The 16,485-nt window shown below is 41.3% G+C and overlaps 1 protein-coding gene across 3 annotated transcripts in view; it reads left to right on the forward strand.

Moving 5' to 3' along the window:
* The window catches only part of TPR (translocated promoter region, nuclear basket protein), a 33,461-nt gene that overhangs the window by 8,510 nt on the left and 8,466 nt on the right, over positions 1-16,485 (forward strand). For all 3 annotated transcript variants that reach the window (XM_058029975.1, XM_058029976.1, XM_058029977.1), the window contains exons 12-39: positions 242-439; positions 939-1,046; positions 1,583-1,809; positions 2,809-2,972; positions 3,052-3,191; positions 3,286-3,434; positions 3,690-3,852; positions 4,112-4,246; positions 4,893-5,033; positions 5,192-5,360; positions 5,827-5,993; positions 6,204-6,356; positions 6,894-7,010; positions 7,667-7,870; positions 7,960-8,144; positions 8,331-8,478; positions 8,843-8,980; positions 9,580-9,711; positions 9,971-10,101; positions 10,453-10,663; positions 10,815-10,961; positions 11,347-11,545; positions 12,170-12,375; positions 12,860-12,921; positions 13,778-13,986; positions 14,290-14,562; positions 15,356-15,504; positions 16,313-16,396. In XM_058029975.1, the coding sequence (XP_057885958.1) occupies positions 242-439; positions 939-1,046; positions 1,583-1,809; positions 2,809-2,972; positions 3,052-3,191; positions 3,286-3,434; positions 3,690-3,852; positions 4,112-4,246; positions 4,893-5,033; positions 5,192-5,360; positions 5,827-5,993; positions 6,204-6,356; positions 6,894-7,010; positions 7,667-7,870; positions 7,960-8,144; positions 8,331-8,478; positions 8,843-8,980; positions 9,580-9,711; positions 9,971-10,101; positions 10,453-10,663; positions 10,815-10,961; positions 11,347-11,545; positions 12,170-12,375; positions 12,860-12,921; positions 13,778-13,986; positions 14,290-14,562; positions 15,356-15,504; positions 16,313-16,396 (4,509 nt within the window). The remainder of the gene's footprint in view (positions 1-241; positions 440-938; positions 1,047-1,582; positions 1,810-2,808; positions 2,973-3,051; positions 3,192-3,285; positions 3,435-3,689; positions 3,853-4,111; positions 4,247-4,892; positions 5,034-5,191; positions 5,361-5,826; positions 5,994-6,203; positions 6,357-6,893; positions 7,011-7,666; positions 7,871-7,959; positions 8,145-8,330; positions 8,479-8,842; positions 8,981-9,579; positions 9,712-9,970; positions 10,102-10,452; positions 10,664-10,814; positions 10,962-11,346; positions 11,546-12,169; positions 12,376-12,859; positions 12,922-13,777; positions 13,987-14,289; positions 14,563-15,355; positions 15,505-16,312; positions 16,397-16,485) is intronic.

Below are 16,485 nucleotides of genomic sequence, written 5' to 3' on the forward strand. Positions count from 1 at the left end.
CTTCTATTGCAGACAGTTGCACTATACAGTTTGCCATTTTAAAATTAATATGTGTAACTTCTTTTCTATGATATGAGTCCTATAATCATATTTTAAAAGTCCAGCTTGTTCTTCTGAATTACCTAGTTCAATTGTATAAAATTGCAGTGCTTTAAGGTATGAACTGTATCATTACCAGTGGTTCTTTTTAAAGAGATCTGTACAAGCATATCAAAACCAAACCAAAACCTTTTTGTTGCAGCTGTACAATGCCTATGTAGAAACTCAGGATCAGTTGCATATGGAGAAGCTGGAGAATAGGAGAATCAATAAATATTTGGATGAAATAGTGCAGGAAGTAGAAGCCAAAGCCCCAATCTTAAAACGTCAGCGTGAAGAATTTGAGCGTTCCCAAAAAGCTGTTGCAAGTCTGTCTGCAAAGCTTGAACAAGCTATGAAGGTCAGTGTAAAATAAAAGAACATGTATAGTTTTGGAAAACAAATTAATTTAAAAATCTTTAAACTTAATTGCTGTTGTAAGTGTATGAAATGGATCTATCAGTCAACTTTTATTATGGGAAAAGATGTGTTGGACTTTCTGGCTTGCGATTTCTGGAACTGTACAAAGTATTTTACAGAACCAATGTATTTTGTAAATTTTTTGTAGTGGTGATTTACAGTCTCTGATTTTCTGAGAGTAGGTTCATTTTAAACAAAGTTAGTATTTATTTGACGTAAAATTGGACTTCAGTGCTTCCTTCCCACTGGTTTTAAAGCATGCACCTGTACATTACAAAAGAACATGACTTTTAATTCTGGAACACCTAGAGTTTAACCTTGGGCGTGTAACTTTAAGGAGAAGATTGGTTCCCCAGGCATGTCTGCACAGGCTGTTATCTCTCTGGAAAGGAATGTGTCCAGTTGAGGTGTGATGTTTACTCCTGTTGGTGTGCTTGCAGGAGATCCATCGCCTGCAGGACAGTGCCGACCAGGCCAACAAACACGCCTCCTTCTTCGAGAGGGAGAGCCAGAGACTGGAGGTGCGAGTGAAGGATCTCTCCCAGCAGGTACAGGAAACATTGCTGTGCATAAATGTGCTGCTTGCAGTTCTGTATTCATGTGCTGCTGCATTTCAGATGTTTACTTGGAAGTTGCATTCAGCCACAGTCATGGAGACTTTGGTTGTCCTGAGTATGTTGGTGACATTAAAACTTCTCCTCAGGACAGCATGATACTACGGCTTTCAAAATTGGAATAAGTTAACTGGATAGAAGTGGTACTGCTTTAGGATAATATTGTTAAGCATATGACATGGAAAACTCATCTATATAATTTCTTTGTTAGATTGGACTGTCCTGTGATCTGTTCACAGAACTAAACACTTTATGTACTTTCAATTTGTTGCCTTTTGTCAAGCTATTTTTTTCTGTCACATAATTATCTTACAACAACTATCTTGATTATAATTGTTTGCACAATTGCAATTGTGCAGTTGCAATTCCCTGCACATCTTAATTTCCAAGTCCTTTATTCTCAATATATTGGTTTTCACTGAAAACTTTAGAGTCTGTGCAGGCCTTACACAAGGACTGTTCTCTTTCAGATCTGTGTGCTGTTAATGGAACTGGAAGAAGCCAGAGGCAACCATGTGATTCGTGATGAAGCAGTGAGCTCTGCTGACATCAGCAGCTCTTCTGAAGTGATCACTCAGCACCTGGTGTCCTACAGAAATATCCAAGAGCTTCAGCAGCAGAATCAGCGTCTCCTGGTGGCTCTTCGGGAGCTGGGGGAAGCAAGAGAAAAAGAGGAGCAAGAAACAACATCATCTAAGTAGGTCACCTCTTCCTTTTCATTAACTTTGTACTAATTAGTAACAGGGATTCATTCAAGCATTTTTAGTTTTTTACTTCTGATTGTTATTAGTTGTGTGCAGCAGCTATGTAACTTGTAGAAACAAGTTCTTATTAAGCTACAGGACCTTCAGATTTCTATTAAAATGGCTTTATAACTTTATAATAGGTCCTGTCATCAAAACCTGAAGTAAAAATAATTGTCAGTCTTCTAGTGACTGATTTCACACAACAGAGCTGTTTTTCAAAAAGATAAGTTTTTATTCCTGATAGCTGAACAGAAAACTGCATGTGCACATATCTAAATCACTACTGTAAAGACTACAGGTGTGAATTCTTTGTGAAAGGTTCTTAGCCTGACTCTCTGCTCATGCTACTGACATTTTTGAAGTTACTCACATGAATAGAATTCTGCTGTTCAGGAAAGAGGCCTGCTTTCTTTTTCATCTGCAAATGGCAGCCCAAAGACCTGTCTCCTGGAAATTTGCAGGATTTGTTATAGGTTCACAGAATCATTAAGTTTGGGAAGGATGTCCAGGATCAAGTCCAAGCTATGCCCCAGATGTCACCAGCCCAGAGCATGAGTGCCATGTCCAGGCCTTCCTTGGACACCTCCAGGGATGGGGACTCCAACACCTCCTTGGGCAGCCCCTTCCAATGCTTAACAACCCCTTCTGTGAAAAAATTCTTCTTGATGTCCAACTGGAACCTCCTCTGGCACAGCTTGAGGCCATTTCCTCTTGTCCTGTCCCTGTTCCCTGGGTGCAGAGCCTCATTCCCCCAGCTGCTCCCTTTTATCAGGGAGTTGTGTAGAGCCACAGGTCCCCCCTGAACCTCCTTTTCTTCAGGCTTAGCACTTTTCCCAGCTCCCTCAGCTGCTCCTGGAGCTCCAGCTCCTCACTGTCCTTGTGGAAGGAAGGGGCCCAGAACACCTGGGCGTGCCTGTGTGGGATGTTGAAGGCTGTTGTTGTTGTTCCAGGATCTCTGAGCTGCAGAGCCAGCTGGATGAGGCTCTCAGTGAGCTGCAGCAGCTGCGGGAGTCGCGGCAGCACCAGCTGCAGCTCGTGGAGTCCATCATCCGCCAGCGGGACATGTTCCGCATCCTGCTCACCCAGACCACGGGGGCCGTCATTCCTCTGCAAGGTACCCAGGCTGCAGGGGCTGTGTGATCTGCTGTGGCAAGCAGAAGTGTTGCTTTAAAACCCTCTTTACCTTCCTATAGCTTCAGGTATGTTACCAGAGGAGATCTGTCTTACATCTACTCCAAAGCGCCCGAATTTACCTCAGTCCATGGCAACTCCTGCTCCAGTGTCTATGACTGAGTCCGTGGAGACTGTGGAGGCCAAGGCTGCTCTTAAGCAGGTACATTTTTCAGTAGACACTGCACAAAGCTGTCCCTGTTTATTTTTACTTGCTTTTGGTACTTACGCACTTTTATGTGTGTTCTTTTCTGCAGTTACAAGAAGTTTTTGAGAACTATAAAAAAGAAAAGGCAGAGAATGACAAGCTTCTGAATGAACAGAATGAAAAGCTTCAGGAGCAGGTCACAGACTTGAGGTCACAAAATGCCAAGATATCCACACAGCTGGAATTTGCCTCCAAAAGGTAATTCAGCTACATAATATCATTGCCTTACATGTTCTCTGGCTGCTTGATTTTGTTTGTTCACTTAAACATTGACACTGTCTAGTCTGTGTAAGAATGTAAAGGAAATAGTGCTGGTGGGCTCAAAAGCAGAAACTGTAGTTGAGTGAGGCACATTTGTGCAAACTGAAGCATAAAACCATGAAGCCCACAGCGGTGTGCATGCCCCTGTTGAGCTGGACAGTGGCAGAGTTGTTTTGCTGTGTTCCCTGGAAGGTACGAGATGCTGCAGGATAACGTGGAAGGCTATCGCCGGGAAATCACCTCCCTGCATGAGAGAACCCAGAAGCTCACAGCGACCACTCAGAAGCAGGAGCAGATCATTAACACCATGACTCAGGACCTGAGGGGAGCTAATGAAAAACTGGCAGTGGCAGAGGTCAGTAACAGTGTGTGGCACTGCAGGGTATTTAAAGGTAGTACAACAGTTTTCCTTATGATTGTCCTGAAATGTCTCAAGTGAAGAGTGGAGATGTAAGAACATTCCAAGGTGTTTCAGTTTGCAGGGAAAACAGAATGTCCAGTAGTTCTGTTCTTACTATTCTTGGCTTAATTCACACAGATTTTAAAATAATACTAAATTCAATGAATGGGTTGGGGATTGACAACAAAGTTTTTAATAATTTGTTGTCTTAAAGGTGAGAGCAGAAAACTTGAAAAAAGAGAAGGATATCCTGAAGATGTCAGATGTACGCCTGACTCAGCAACGTGACTCTCTGCTGGTTGAACAAAGAGGACAGAACTTGCTGCTCACCAATTTGAGAACAATTCAGGTATGTGGTGCTATTCTTATGCCCAGGATGGGTCTGTCTGTCAGGCTTTTCAATAAATACCCATGAAAATCAAATTAAAGACTCATGGGATTGAGTCTTAACATGGATTTTTTTGTGGTTACAAATCAGCGTGATATAAAATACTTCAACAACTTGTTTCAGCAAGTTTGGGACTCCTGTCCTACATTATGATACTCTGTCATTTACCTGGGCAAGGTCCTGAGAATTCTGAGTTGATGAGAAGGATTTTCACAATCAAATGGAAACAAAACACATGAAACAAAGTGAAAGGAAAAAATTCGTAATGACAATACTTAGAATGTATTTAAGGATGCACATTTTATCATGTGACAGTTCTGTTTCTGTAGTAGATCTTTTGGTGTTTTTTTAGTCAATGGCATTAGACGGCATAGATAGTAGATATTCTTCTAATAACATTTGTGGTACTAACATCATTAATGAAACCTGTCAAAGCTAAGTCATACATTGTAAGCACTGCTTTTCATCATTTTCTGTATCTACCTATTATTTAATTATTCTTGGGGTGGGAGAAATGTTTTGACAACTTTGTATGAAGTGCTGCAGTAATTCAGAAGAAAATTATTGAGGTATGTTGTAAACAAAATGCATTGGTCTCTTTTTTCAGGGAATACTTGAAAGATCTGAGACAGAAACAAAGCAGAGACTCAATAATCAGATAGAAAAGCTTGAACGTGAGATATCTCAGCTGAAGAAGAAACTGGAGAGTGAGGTGGAACAAAGACATTCCCTCACGAAGAATCAGGAGGTGAGTATAAATGTGCTGCACTTGTTTGAAGGAAAATAAAGCCCCAGGTGCTTCTGCCAGAGTGCAGTGTGTTCTTCTCCATTGCTGACATGTAAAGCCACACTTGGCCTCTGTGCCATTTGGGAATAATTGCAAACTGAAGAGCCCTGTGCTTGCAGGTTCATATCCTGGACCTGAAGAGGCAGCTGGAGACAGAGACCAACCGTCACATCAACACAAAGGAGCTCCTGAAGAATGCCCAGAAGGAAAATGCCATGCTGAAACAGCAGCTGAACAACACTGAGGCCCAGCTCACATCCCAGTCTTCACAAAGGTCTCCAGGGAAAGGTAAAATCTTCCTCTGCAGTTAATTTCTCCTTATGCTAAGCATTACCATCTCAGAATGGTAAAATTCACAGTCCATAATAATTGGAATTGGGAAGCAGTACACTAAATAATAAATCACTTTGTTACTGCATTCACATATTCAGGCAGATAGTAACCAGCATAATTTGTTAATGTAAACTTCACATCCAAGCAATCTTGGACAAAGGGGGAAAATAATGCAAAACTTCTTAAAGGATTCCTTTTATTGTTTGAAGGAGCTTAAATGTATTAGGCTACATAGTTTTAAATAATCAACAGTGTTTATTATAAGTCCTTATTTTGGTGAGGGCTTACAGTTTTATTCAGGGAAGCTTTGTGAAAATAATTGTTTTTATCATATTATCCAAAAATTGCTTCAGTTTTCATAAGAACAGCGGTTTTAAGGCTAAGTTAAATCTCAGTTAATGAACGTATTGTAACAATGCAGGTCAGCCTAGTACAAATGAAGATGTGGATGATCTTGTAAGTCATCTGAGACAAGCTGAGGAGCAAGTCAATGACCTGAGAGAGAGGCTCAAGACTAGTTCCAGTAATGTGGAGCAATACAGGGCCATGGTTCTCAGCCTGGAGGAATCCCTCAATAAGGAAAAACAAGTAAGTAGTTAATTACTTATTTTTATTTACTTTGTTTTTTAGAGTAAAAATTCACTACTGCTTGTGATTTTCCATATTTTCAGTGTTGTTCTAAATTAGATGCTGAGAATACCTATTCTGGCTTTAAATTGTTAACAAAATTCCAGTTTTGTATCAGAATAATGTATTTAACTGGATAAAAAGTGGATCTCATGATGCATTTTAATGAAGGTGACAGAGGAAGTTCGTACAACAGTTGAAGCTCGTCTGAAGGAATCTTCAGAATATCAGGCACAGCTGGAAAAGAAGTTGATGGAGTCAGAAAAAGAAAAACAGGAACTGCAGGAGGAGAAGCGTAAAGCTGTGGAGAACATGGAGCAGCAGGTATGCACTGACCCTCCCTGAGATCTCCCAGGAATGAGCTTTCAGAAAGCTGCCTCAGCTTCACTTGGGTTTCACACTATAGCAGTGCCCTGATCCAGGTCTTTCAGAGTGTACACAGAGTGCCTGAATTTGTGAGAGGTTTCCAAACACAAGCTGTATATTGATAGTGTCAGTTCAATATTGTAGTGATTGTGTGTTTAAAGCTGTCACTCTCTGCCTGAACTTTGAGCAGGAAAACTTAAAGTAGCAGCCTTTGTGAGAGGTTTCAGAAGGAAACAAAATGACTGTAACTAGGATTACTGCAGGTCCAACTCTGAAAGTAAAGGATTATATTTTTACTGGGAAAGACCTCTGTATATTAATAAGTTAAAATATAGAAAGTATTTGTCTCTTTTAATACCAATTTTAATTTATAAGTAATAAAATAATCACCATTATGAATGACTGTGTTCAGTACTCTGCAAATACTTTGCCACTCAGTCCTCTCAGTCCTGGGTTTGTTCTTACTTTGTTTTTGTTGTTCCTCTGCCACTGCAGCTTTCAGAACTGAAGAAGAGTCTGTCAGCTGTGCAGTCTGAAGTTCAGGAAGCTCTTCAGAGAGCCAGCACAGCTCTGAATAATGAACAGCAGGCCAGGAGGGACTGCCAGGAGCAAGTATGTTTGTGGTGTTTGCCTATTTTAGCCAGGGTCAACAGAATTCCTGTTACCTTTCAGTTGAATTCAAAACCAAACTTGTTACTCAGGGACTGCTGGAGGCGGGAAAAACACTGGGAGAGCACATTTTCTATTTTGGGAGCAGCTGCTTATTGAATGCAATAGATTTCTGTTTCTAAGGTCTGTTTCATTATGTAAAAAGATTGGCTTGGGAATGTAATTAACTGATTTTAATGAATTGCTGCCTTCATGCCCTGAGGAGGGGACTGAAAATGCTCCCAACGAGACAATGGGGAAAGTATTTTTCTAACCCAAAAGATAATTGTCATCTTTTATGACTCTGGGGCAGTGTGATATTTAGCAGCAGCTGGTAAGATTGTCTTGTTAACCAACTATTTTTTAAAGGGAATTTACTTTTCTGCAGATGAGAATTCCGACAGCACTAACTGGTTTCAAGGATATAAAAAAACTTTGGGCTGTTTAATCCAACACCAAATGTAGTAGATGGGCTTTTCCATGTTTCCTGTGCTTGAGAATAGCTGGGATTTTTGGTAGTGGTTTTCTTTTTGCTTTGTGGTCACTTGATTTTGTCTCTTTGTACAGATCAAACACACAAAATAAGGGTAGCAGAGTTGATTTATTCTGGTTTTGTGCAGGCAATGATGGCTTCTGAAGCTCAGAACAAATATGAGCGGGAGTTGATGCTTCATGCTGCTGATGTGGAGGCACTACAGGCCATCAAAGAGCAAGTTGCCAAGAACGCAGCGGTGAGGCAGCAGCTGGAGGAGGCTGCTCAGAAAGCAGAGTCTGAGCTCTTGGAATCCAAAGCCTCCTGGGAAGAGAGAGAGAGAATGATCAAGGTGTGATGGGCTTTGTTGTTTCAGTGGGTTTTTTCAGTTAACAGAAATTCAGCCACAGAAATCACACTCAGTGAATGATTTTGTTGTAGGATGAAGCTTCAAAACTTGCATCCCGCTGTGAGGATCTGGAGAAACAAAATCGATTATTACATGAGCAGCTGGAGAGCATGAGCAATAAGATGGTGACTTCCATGAAAGAAGCTATCCCAACTGCAGCAAATGTTTCTCTTAGTGAGGAAGGCAAATCCCAGGAACAAATCTTAGAAATTCTTAGGTAACCTTAGCTCTGAGTTCCTTCTCCTGGGGGTTATAAATTAGATTTGAACTTAGATAATTCTATATTACTTTATACTTGAAGGATAATGTTAAAAATCCAAGTGCTTTTTTTGCTGATGGGAGATGGTTGTGCTAGTTGAGAACATTTTCCTGGTGTGAAGTGGTGTTGAACTCCTCCCTGCAGGTTTATCCGTCGGGAGAAGGAGATTGCAGAGACAAGATTCGAGGTGGCGCAGGTGGAGAGCCTGCGGTACCGCCAGAGAGTGGAGCACCTGGAGAGGGAGCTCCAGGAGCTGCAGGACAGCCTCAACGCTGAGAGGGAGAAGGTGCAGGTATGGCTGGGGGTTAATGCTTGTGAATTCAATGAGTACAGGGCTGTTCTGTGGCTGCCTGTGCCCAAAAATAATTTTTTGAAAGAATTTGGGGTTTTTTTTAACTGGGATTGCTTATAACCAAATGGAGTATCTTGTTCCAAGTCTTGTGAGAGTGTGTAGCAATTCCAAAATCTCATAATTAGGGTAAAATAAAGATAATTTATCTTATTTTTTTTTCCTCCCATCTCCTACTTCCCAATGTCTTGAATGTACATGTGAAATAATAAATACCATGGTAGATTTCCAAGGTAGTGTTATACCATATCCGGAGTATATGTGCCTATGCAAGCAAAACAAATTATTGAGTTGACTCTTTCCACAGGTAACAGCAAAAACCATTGCGCAGCATGAAGAATTAATGAAGAAAACTGAGACCATGAACATACTCATAGAAACTAACAAGATGTTAAGGGAAGAGAAGGAGAGGCTGGAGCAAGAGCTACAGCAGATACAAGCAAAGGTTAGTACTGATAAACCTTTCAGATATTCAGTGTAGAGTTAAATGATGGGATATAACATTGCTAATTACAGTAAATATGTGATTTACATTATAATTATTCCTTTAAATCATACATGAATGAGGAAACTTTACATTTCCAATTTTAAAAGACTTTGGTCCATCTGCAGTATTGGAAAGCTTGAAGTTTAGTTCCATTTAGATGAACCTGAAAGTCAGTGTTTATCCTTGGCTAGAGGTATACCAAGAGCAGGGATATTATCAGCAATTACATTAAAAATGGCACAAGAATGCATATAAAACAGACCACAGCTTTATTAAGAGTTTAAAAGTGAGATACTGCTTGTTTTAATGGTAACCAATGCATTGGATTTTAACATTAAAAATCTCTCCTGTACCAAAGTACAGAGTGAGCATCTAAGATTGGGAAGTTGCCCCAGCATTTTTTTTCTCTGTAGGATCATCCTCTGCTGTTGTCCTTGTCCTTTTCTCTTTCTCCAGCTGGCAGAGAGTTAGGAAAGAAACTCTGTCATGGCTTTCTCTTGAGGGATTCCTTCAGTCTCCTGAGGTGCAGAGTGTAACCCCTTACTGTGCTTTCTCAGGTACGCAAGCTCGAGGCAGACATCCTGCCCCTGCAAGAGTCCAACGCTGAGCTCAGTGAGAAGAGTGGGATGCTGCAGGCAGAGAAAAAGCTTTTGGAAGAGGATGTTAAACGCTGGAAAGCCCGAACTCAGGTGGGGAAATGCCTCCTTTCAAAGAACATAATGTGGAAAAAAAAGCCCACCAGTTAAACAACTAAAAAAAGTGCTACATCTCCTTACAAAGAATAAAAAGCTAAGAAGTGTGTTTGAATTATAAAGCATTGTTCACGCAGCTTCAGAGTTGGCTATTCCATATCAAAATGCAAAAGCAGTGGCTCTAATTCAAAGAGATTTTCTGGCTATAACTGTGTAATTATTTTACAAAACTGCCCCTCTTTTCTTCCCCTTCCAGCACTTACTGAGCCAGCAGAAGGACACTGACCTCGAAGAGTATCGAAAGCTGCTCTCTGAGAAGGAGGCAAATGCCAAGCGTGTCCAACAGATGAGTGAAGAAACAGGCAGGCTTAAAGCAGAAGTTGCCAGGTGTGGTATTGGTCAATTTGTAAAAAGTTTGGTGCAAAGCAAAATATTCTGATTATACATCTGAAAGTGTAATTTCTTAAGTGTCTCTGTGTAACTGTGAAACATTTGGTATTCTTTCTGTGGCTTGATTACAAGCAGGTAAGGTGAAGTGAGAGTTGTTTTGCAAGCTATTAGCTGAAATTATTCCAGAGTAATGTATTGTAGAATAATTTCTGTTCTGTATTGCAAAATCCTAGAAAATGTAATCCACTACAGATAATGCTAGTGATGTTACATAAATAAGGGATATTGAAATGTATATATGTTTTCAAGCATCTCATTTGCATCTCCCTCTGATCTCTTGTCATTTAGAACTAATGCATCCTTGACTACAAGCCAGAATCTTGTTCAGAGCCTGAAGGATGAAGTAACTAAAATAAGAACAGAAAAGGACACTTTGCAAAAAGAACTGGATGCTAAAGTGGCTGACATACAGGAAAAAGTGAAAACTATAACACAGGTCAAGAAAATCGGTCGCAGGTACAAGACCCAGTACGAGGAGCTGAAAGCACAGCATGATAAGGTAGGTAGAACTGAAATGGAGCATTCCTTAGAGTTCCTGGGGTTTGCCAGAACTTTTAACCAATCACTTGGCACACAAAACCATCTTGTGAAAGTAATAATGTTGTGATCAGGTAGTCCTGTTCAGCCTTGTACCCCTTGCTGCCTTTCAGATGGTTGCTGAATCATCAACTCTGCCTTTGGCAGAACCACAAGAAGACCAAGTTTCTGCCCAGGAAGTACAAGAGCTAAAAGACACTCTCAGTCAAGCTGAAGTGAAGACAAAGAATTTGGAGACTCAGGTTGAAAGTTTACAAAAGGTAAGAGCAGTGAGTAATTTCAGAGTACTGTTCTCCACTGCAGTCCTAAGTATGTAACAGTGAAGAATGGGAGGGTGTTTTAATGTGTGTCACAGAAATACAGGAAGTGACCAATTGTGCCTCTACTTTCTTGGGAAAGAGGGATCTTGAGCCTGGTGTAAATCCTGGGTTTAATGTTTCTAACATGATTTCCTGGAAGAAGTGGGAAAGAGAATGCTGTTCTCCAGCTCTTGCATTCAGAGAGGACTGAACTCCTGTTGTTGTTAAGAAGCTTTTTTTAACTTTAATCCAATGGCCAGTTAATACCAGCTCCTTGGAACTTGGCACCTATATTTGCCAAAGTGGTTGGTTGTGGCCAACAATTGCAATCTTTCTCTCTCCCTAGACAATAACAGAAAAGGAAACTGAACTTAGAAGTCTCCAGGAGCAGATAATGCAGCTACAGGCAGAACTGGCCCGTTTCCATCAAGATCTACAAGAGAAGACTACACAGGAAGAACAGCTCAGGCAACAGATCACAGAGAAGGAGGAGAAAACAAGGAAGACCTTGCTTGCAGCCAAGCAGAAAATTGCACAGTTAGCTGGTATTGTATTTCTTTTTTTTTTCTGTCCTTAGAGATGTTTGATTATTTCTATGACAAAACCTTTAGACGGGATGCTTGAAAATTATGGCCTGCTTCATATTTTACTGAAAAGTGTTTTCTAGACTAAATGCTACAGGGATTGTTCTAAAGTTTAAAATTTAATTCCTTCAGAGGATGATAAAAGTACATGAGTAGCTGCACACCGAACATTGAAAAAATTTTACTTACTTTTGGCCAGCCAACATGATTACGTTTTTGATCCTTCTGTTGATTAGAGCAGATTGGCCTTACTAACAACTTGGGTAATCTCCCCTTCCCTAAATGTAGAGTTGCAAAACACATTGTCTCCTCTGTTTGTAAATGTCACTGAGAGGAATGATGGTGTAAGAGCTTGCTGAAAACATCTTGTTCTTTTGGGACTACTTCTTTATCTATTACATATTTTTCTATTTTAGTTTCTTTTTATCTAATTGCAATTGAAAAGAAAAATGGCCATATTGCCTCCCAGATCTCCTTTTATAGCTTAACATTTTTAGGATTTCAGAATACTTCAGTGACCTGATAAAACACTCAGGTGTTCAGTGTGCAGATTCAGCAAGGCTGGACCCTTTCCTGTTCCACCAGGTACAAAAGAGCAGCTCACAAAGGAGAATGAGGAGTGGAAGCAGAAGAGCAGCTCCCTGGAGGAGCAGAAGACGGAGCTGGAGGTGCGGATGAGCGCCCTGAAGTCCCAGTACGAGGGGCGGATCTGCCGCCTGGAGAGGGAGCTCCGGGAGCAGCAGGAGAGGCACCACGAGCAGCGGGATGAACCCCCCGAGTCCACAAACAAGGTACAGCATGTAACAATCCTGCCAGGCAGCCCTGGCACAGCAGCCAGGCCACCACTGCCCAGCCTGGACTCGGGTGCCACCATGCCCTGCTCTTGGAAATCCACAGGTTGGCCTCAGTAAGGGTTCAGAACTTAAATTAAGTTTCCTGCCCTAATCAGAGTTCCCAGCACCAACAAGCAGGCAGTTCTGCCATTCACTGTGAATCAGTCAGGGAGCTGTTCACGCTATGCCCTCTATTTTTGTATTTTACTCATGCATTCAGTATAATGGGTTCATGTCTCAAAGCTTCAGAAAATACCTGAGCAGTTACCAAATTGTTTTCCAGCCTTTGTATGGCTGGTATGATTTGGTTCAGGGAATTTGCCATAATTGCAATACCCAACAAGCATTTCTTTCACAGGCTTGTTAGCAAAGAGCTGAAGTGTTTTCCATGTTGCCTGCACTGTTTCATGCCTGACATGATATCTCTGGTTTTTACTAATAGGTCCCAGAACAGCAGAGGCAAATCTCACTCAAGTCTACTCCAGCTTCAGGTGAAAGAGGAATGTGAGTTCAAGGGGTTTGCAGAGTTTCTGTGGGTTTATCATTATGTAGTTGCTCTTCTTTTTAGCAAATCACTGGCTTTTCATAATTTTTCTTAAACAACTGCAAAGGTACTGACTGACATAGTGCATTCCTCCTGATTTCTCAGCTACATCTAATCAATAGGGCTTTTAAGCTGCCAGCTGGTATATTAGCCACCAGGAAGATGGTATCTGAGAAACATGGAAGATGTTTAAAAATGTTTTCAGACTTCAAGGTTTTTGAAGTTGTGTAATTTTGATTGTTAATTTGGTTTTGGGAAGGATCTTCCTTGAGCAAGAATGAGAAATGGACTGAACAGATAACTCTAAAAGACAAAACAGTCATTTGCCTAAGCTCTGAAATGGGAAATATTGCTGTACTAGTGAGCTGGGATAACAAACTCCCTCTCAGCTATTATGAAATGCATCCTTTAGACAGCAAGACTTTAAAAAATGTCTCTTAAAATTTGGCTGCCCCTTGTCTCAGCCAAGAGATGATGTCACTCTGTATTGAGTGAATCAGTTTTGATGTAAGATGTGTTATTCACTGTAATAAAGTTCCAGCACAGCCAACATTTTGATCTGTTACTAGATTCCCACTTGATTACCTTGGATGAAACCTGTCAGTTCTCCAAGCTGGATAAAATGCTATTGATGGCATAGTGTGTCTCTCTTTTTTAACTATAAAAAGTTTTGAAGACAATTTCTTAGGCTATTCTCAGGCTTTTAAATTCAAAAGCTTTTAAAAAAACAGTGTTTCTGGCTATGAAAATATACTTGTTTGTTATTTTTAAAGTCTGCTTTCTGTACCATGATGAAACCAATCTCCTGTTTTTCAGTGCCAGCACTTCAGATCCTCCAACAGCAAACATTAAACCAACTCCTGTTGTGTCAACTCCCAGTAAAGTGACTGCTGCTGCAATGGCTGGGAATAAGTCTACTCCAAGGGCCAGCATCCGTCCCATGGTGACTCCTGCCACTGTCACCAATCCCACCACTACCCCCACAGCCACAGTTATGCCAACAACGCAGGTGGAGACTCAGGAAGGTGAGATTTTAGTGTAGTATAAGGATCCTCAGTACTCAGAAGTGCTGCCTTTGCCTTGAAGTGTTGGTGGCAGTCAGTTTGGAAGGGCCTTGGACAGTGTCACTGTCCCTGCATCTCTTGGTATGTTGCACTTCTATGACCATTCTACTTGCAGCAAAGTTCATGGTTCCTCAGCTGGAGATGTGCCTAACACAAATTCATCTGCAGGACACTGAATGTGCTTGTTCAGGGTTTCCTGAGAAGGAGAATGTGAGCTGTGCTGGATGAATGCAGACCCTGTCTGTGCTGCTGTTTGTCTTGCAGCCATGCAGTCGGAAGGACCCGTGGAACACGTCCCGGTGTTCGGCAGTGCCAGTGGCTCCGTGCGCTCCACCAGCCCCAACGTGCAGACATCCCTGCCCCAGCCCATCCTGACTGTGCAGCAGCAGACCCAGGCCACTGCCTTCGTGCAGCCCACCCAGCAAAGCCACGCTCAGATCGAGCCTGCAGCTCAGGAGCCAGCCCCTGCCATCGTGGAGGTGGTGCAGAGCTCCCAGATAGAGAGGCCCTCCACCTCCACAGCCGTGTTTGGCACAGGTTGGTGTCGTTTTGTAGGCCTGCCTTGCTTAATAGTTCCTTGTAGGTAGCTCCAGTTGGTTCCTTGGTCAACCAGGCTTCACATCAGTTTGGGCCTTTTTCTCCTCCCTTAGTTTACTGTACATTTTAAGAACTTCTGAAGTTAGGCTTCCTTTTTGAGCTGTCAGAAGTGTTGCCTCTGAAATGCTGTTGGCACTGCATTCCTTAAAGCAGAAAGAAAATAAAGCTTTATGTTTGTCTTTTTCAGAGCAGCTTTGCTCTGAAGGTTTAATACATTAAAACTTACTCACTCTGTTTCCATGGCACTATGAGCAAGGTTAATTCTAGGAGCCATGAGTAAGCTCCTTAAGCTTGAGTTTAAAATATAGGAAGTGCTCTAAAGCTACACACTGCAATGCACTCTTGCACATATGTTTGATCTACACAGTGTAAATAGAACATTTATTCCCCAGAAAAACATTTCTGCAGACTGTTGGGGTTGTCTTTTTCCAGCTGATGCTGTTAAAGATGTTGGGTGTACTTGTCCAAAGCAAAGATGGTGGAAGAAATATTTGGGTTGTACCCTGAGGCTTAATACTTAGGGTCAGTTAAGTTGTGAATAAAAGCCTGAGAGTTTAAGACTTGTAACTAAAGGGATTGATGTTTTCCTGGCCTAGGAGACAGCTCAGTGCAATTCTGATTGTTGTTGTCATTCAGTGCAGAAATGGAAGTGATCTTCAGAGGAAAATACCAAAGCTTTTGATTTCTGGTTTACAGATGTGTTGTTCTTAAAATAACTGAGAGGTGTTTGCAGTTTCAGCTACCCCCAGTTCCTCGCTGTCTAAGCGCTCCCGAGAGGAAGAGGAGGACAACACTGTGGAGAACTCAGACCAGATCTCTGAGGAAACAGTGGATGCACCTACTTCAAAGAAACTGAGAATCATGCAGAGAGTTGGGCCTGAGGTTTGCACAAACATAAATTGCTACTACTTAATCTTTGTAGGATTTGAATGGGAAGAAAAAATGTGTTACTTCAGAGCAAATCAGTGAATTCTTATTTGACTTTCTAATCTGTTGGGGAGGAAACAATTATACTTGGTCTCTAAAAAGGCAGAGGTTAAACCAATTAGAATGAATGATGTAATTCTTAACCTTAGGATGGGAGAGAGAGGGTCATATGCTAGGATTAAGGAGGAAGAAGTTCAGACTTCTTTCAGTGGGGTTTGGAAGGCCTTTATCTAGAGTGATTCTGGATAAAAATAAAGGGTGTTTAGGAGATGGGAAGCAAAGAAGATAGAGTTGCTGGAAAAGCCTACAGAAGATGCATGTGAATGTTGGTGTGAGGGATTTGAGATGTGCTGTGAACAAAAGGGATAAAATTGATGAGACAGAACCTCACAGTGTTAAGGAAGGCAAACGTATTTTATTAACTCTGTGCCAAAGAGATTCACAAGAGAAAAAGGGCAGGATTGTGTAAAAACATTGCCACTTAAGGATCTAAGAGGCTGGAGGTAGAATGGGAAGCTTTGATGATTTGGTTTTAGTCCTGAAAAGACTGAGGTATGCTGAGATCTAGTGGGCTGGAGAAGTCGTATTTCTCCAGGGCAGGGAAGTGAGATTTTTGATATAAGCATTGCTAAGGAAGCCAGAGAAAATGTTGCCCATAACCTTTGTGGCAAAAGATAATTTTTATTAAAGTAAAAAACAAAACTCTCAAGCATGTTTAGGGCTGTTGGTATGTTTGAAGTGAGAAAAATCTTTGTTTTTGCAGGAGGAAGTGGCAGCCGAAGAGAGCACTGATGGAGAGGTGGAGGCACAAACATACAATCAAGACTCACAAGACTCCATTGGAGAAGTAAGCATATTTGAAGAGCAAAAATCTTCAGCAGAAAGATTTTTGCTGAAATAGCCATCTGCCCCCCAAACTCTCAGTGAAATTTAGAA

Source organism: Melospiza georgiana, chromosome 9 (assembly GCF_028018845.1).
Source record: "Melospiza georgiana isolate bMelGeo1 chromosome 9, bMelGeo1.pri, whole genome shotgun sequence".
Taxonomy (NCBI): domain Eukaryota; kingdom Metazoa; phylum Chordata; class Aves; order Passeriformes; family Passerellidae; genus Melospiza; species Melospiza georgiana.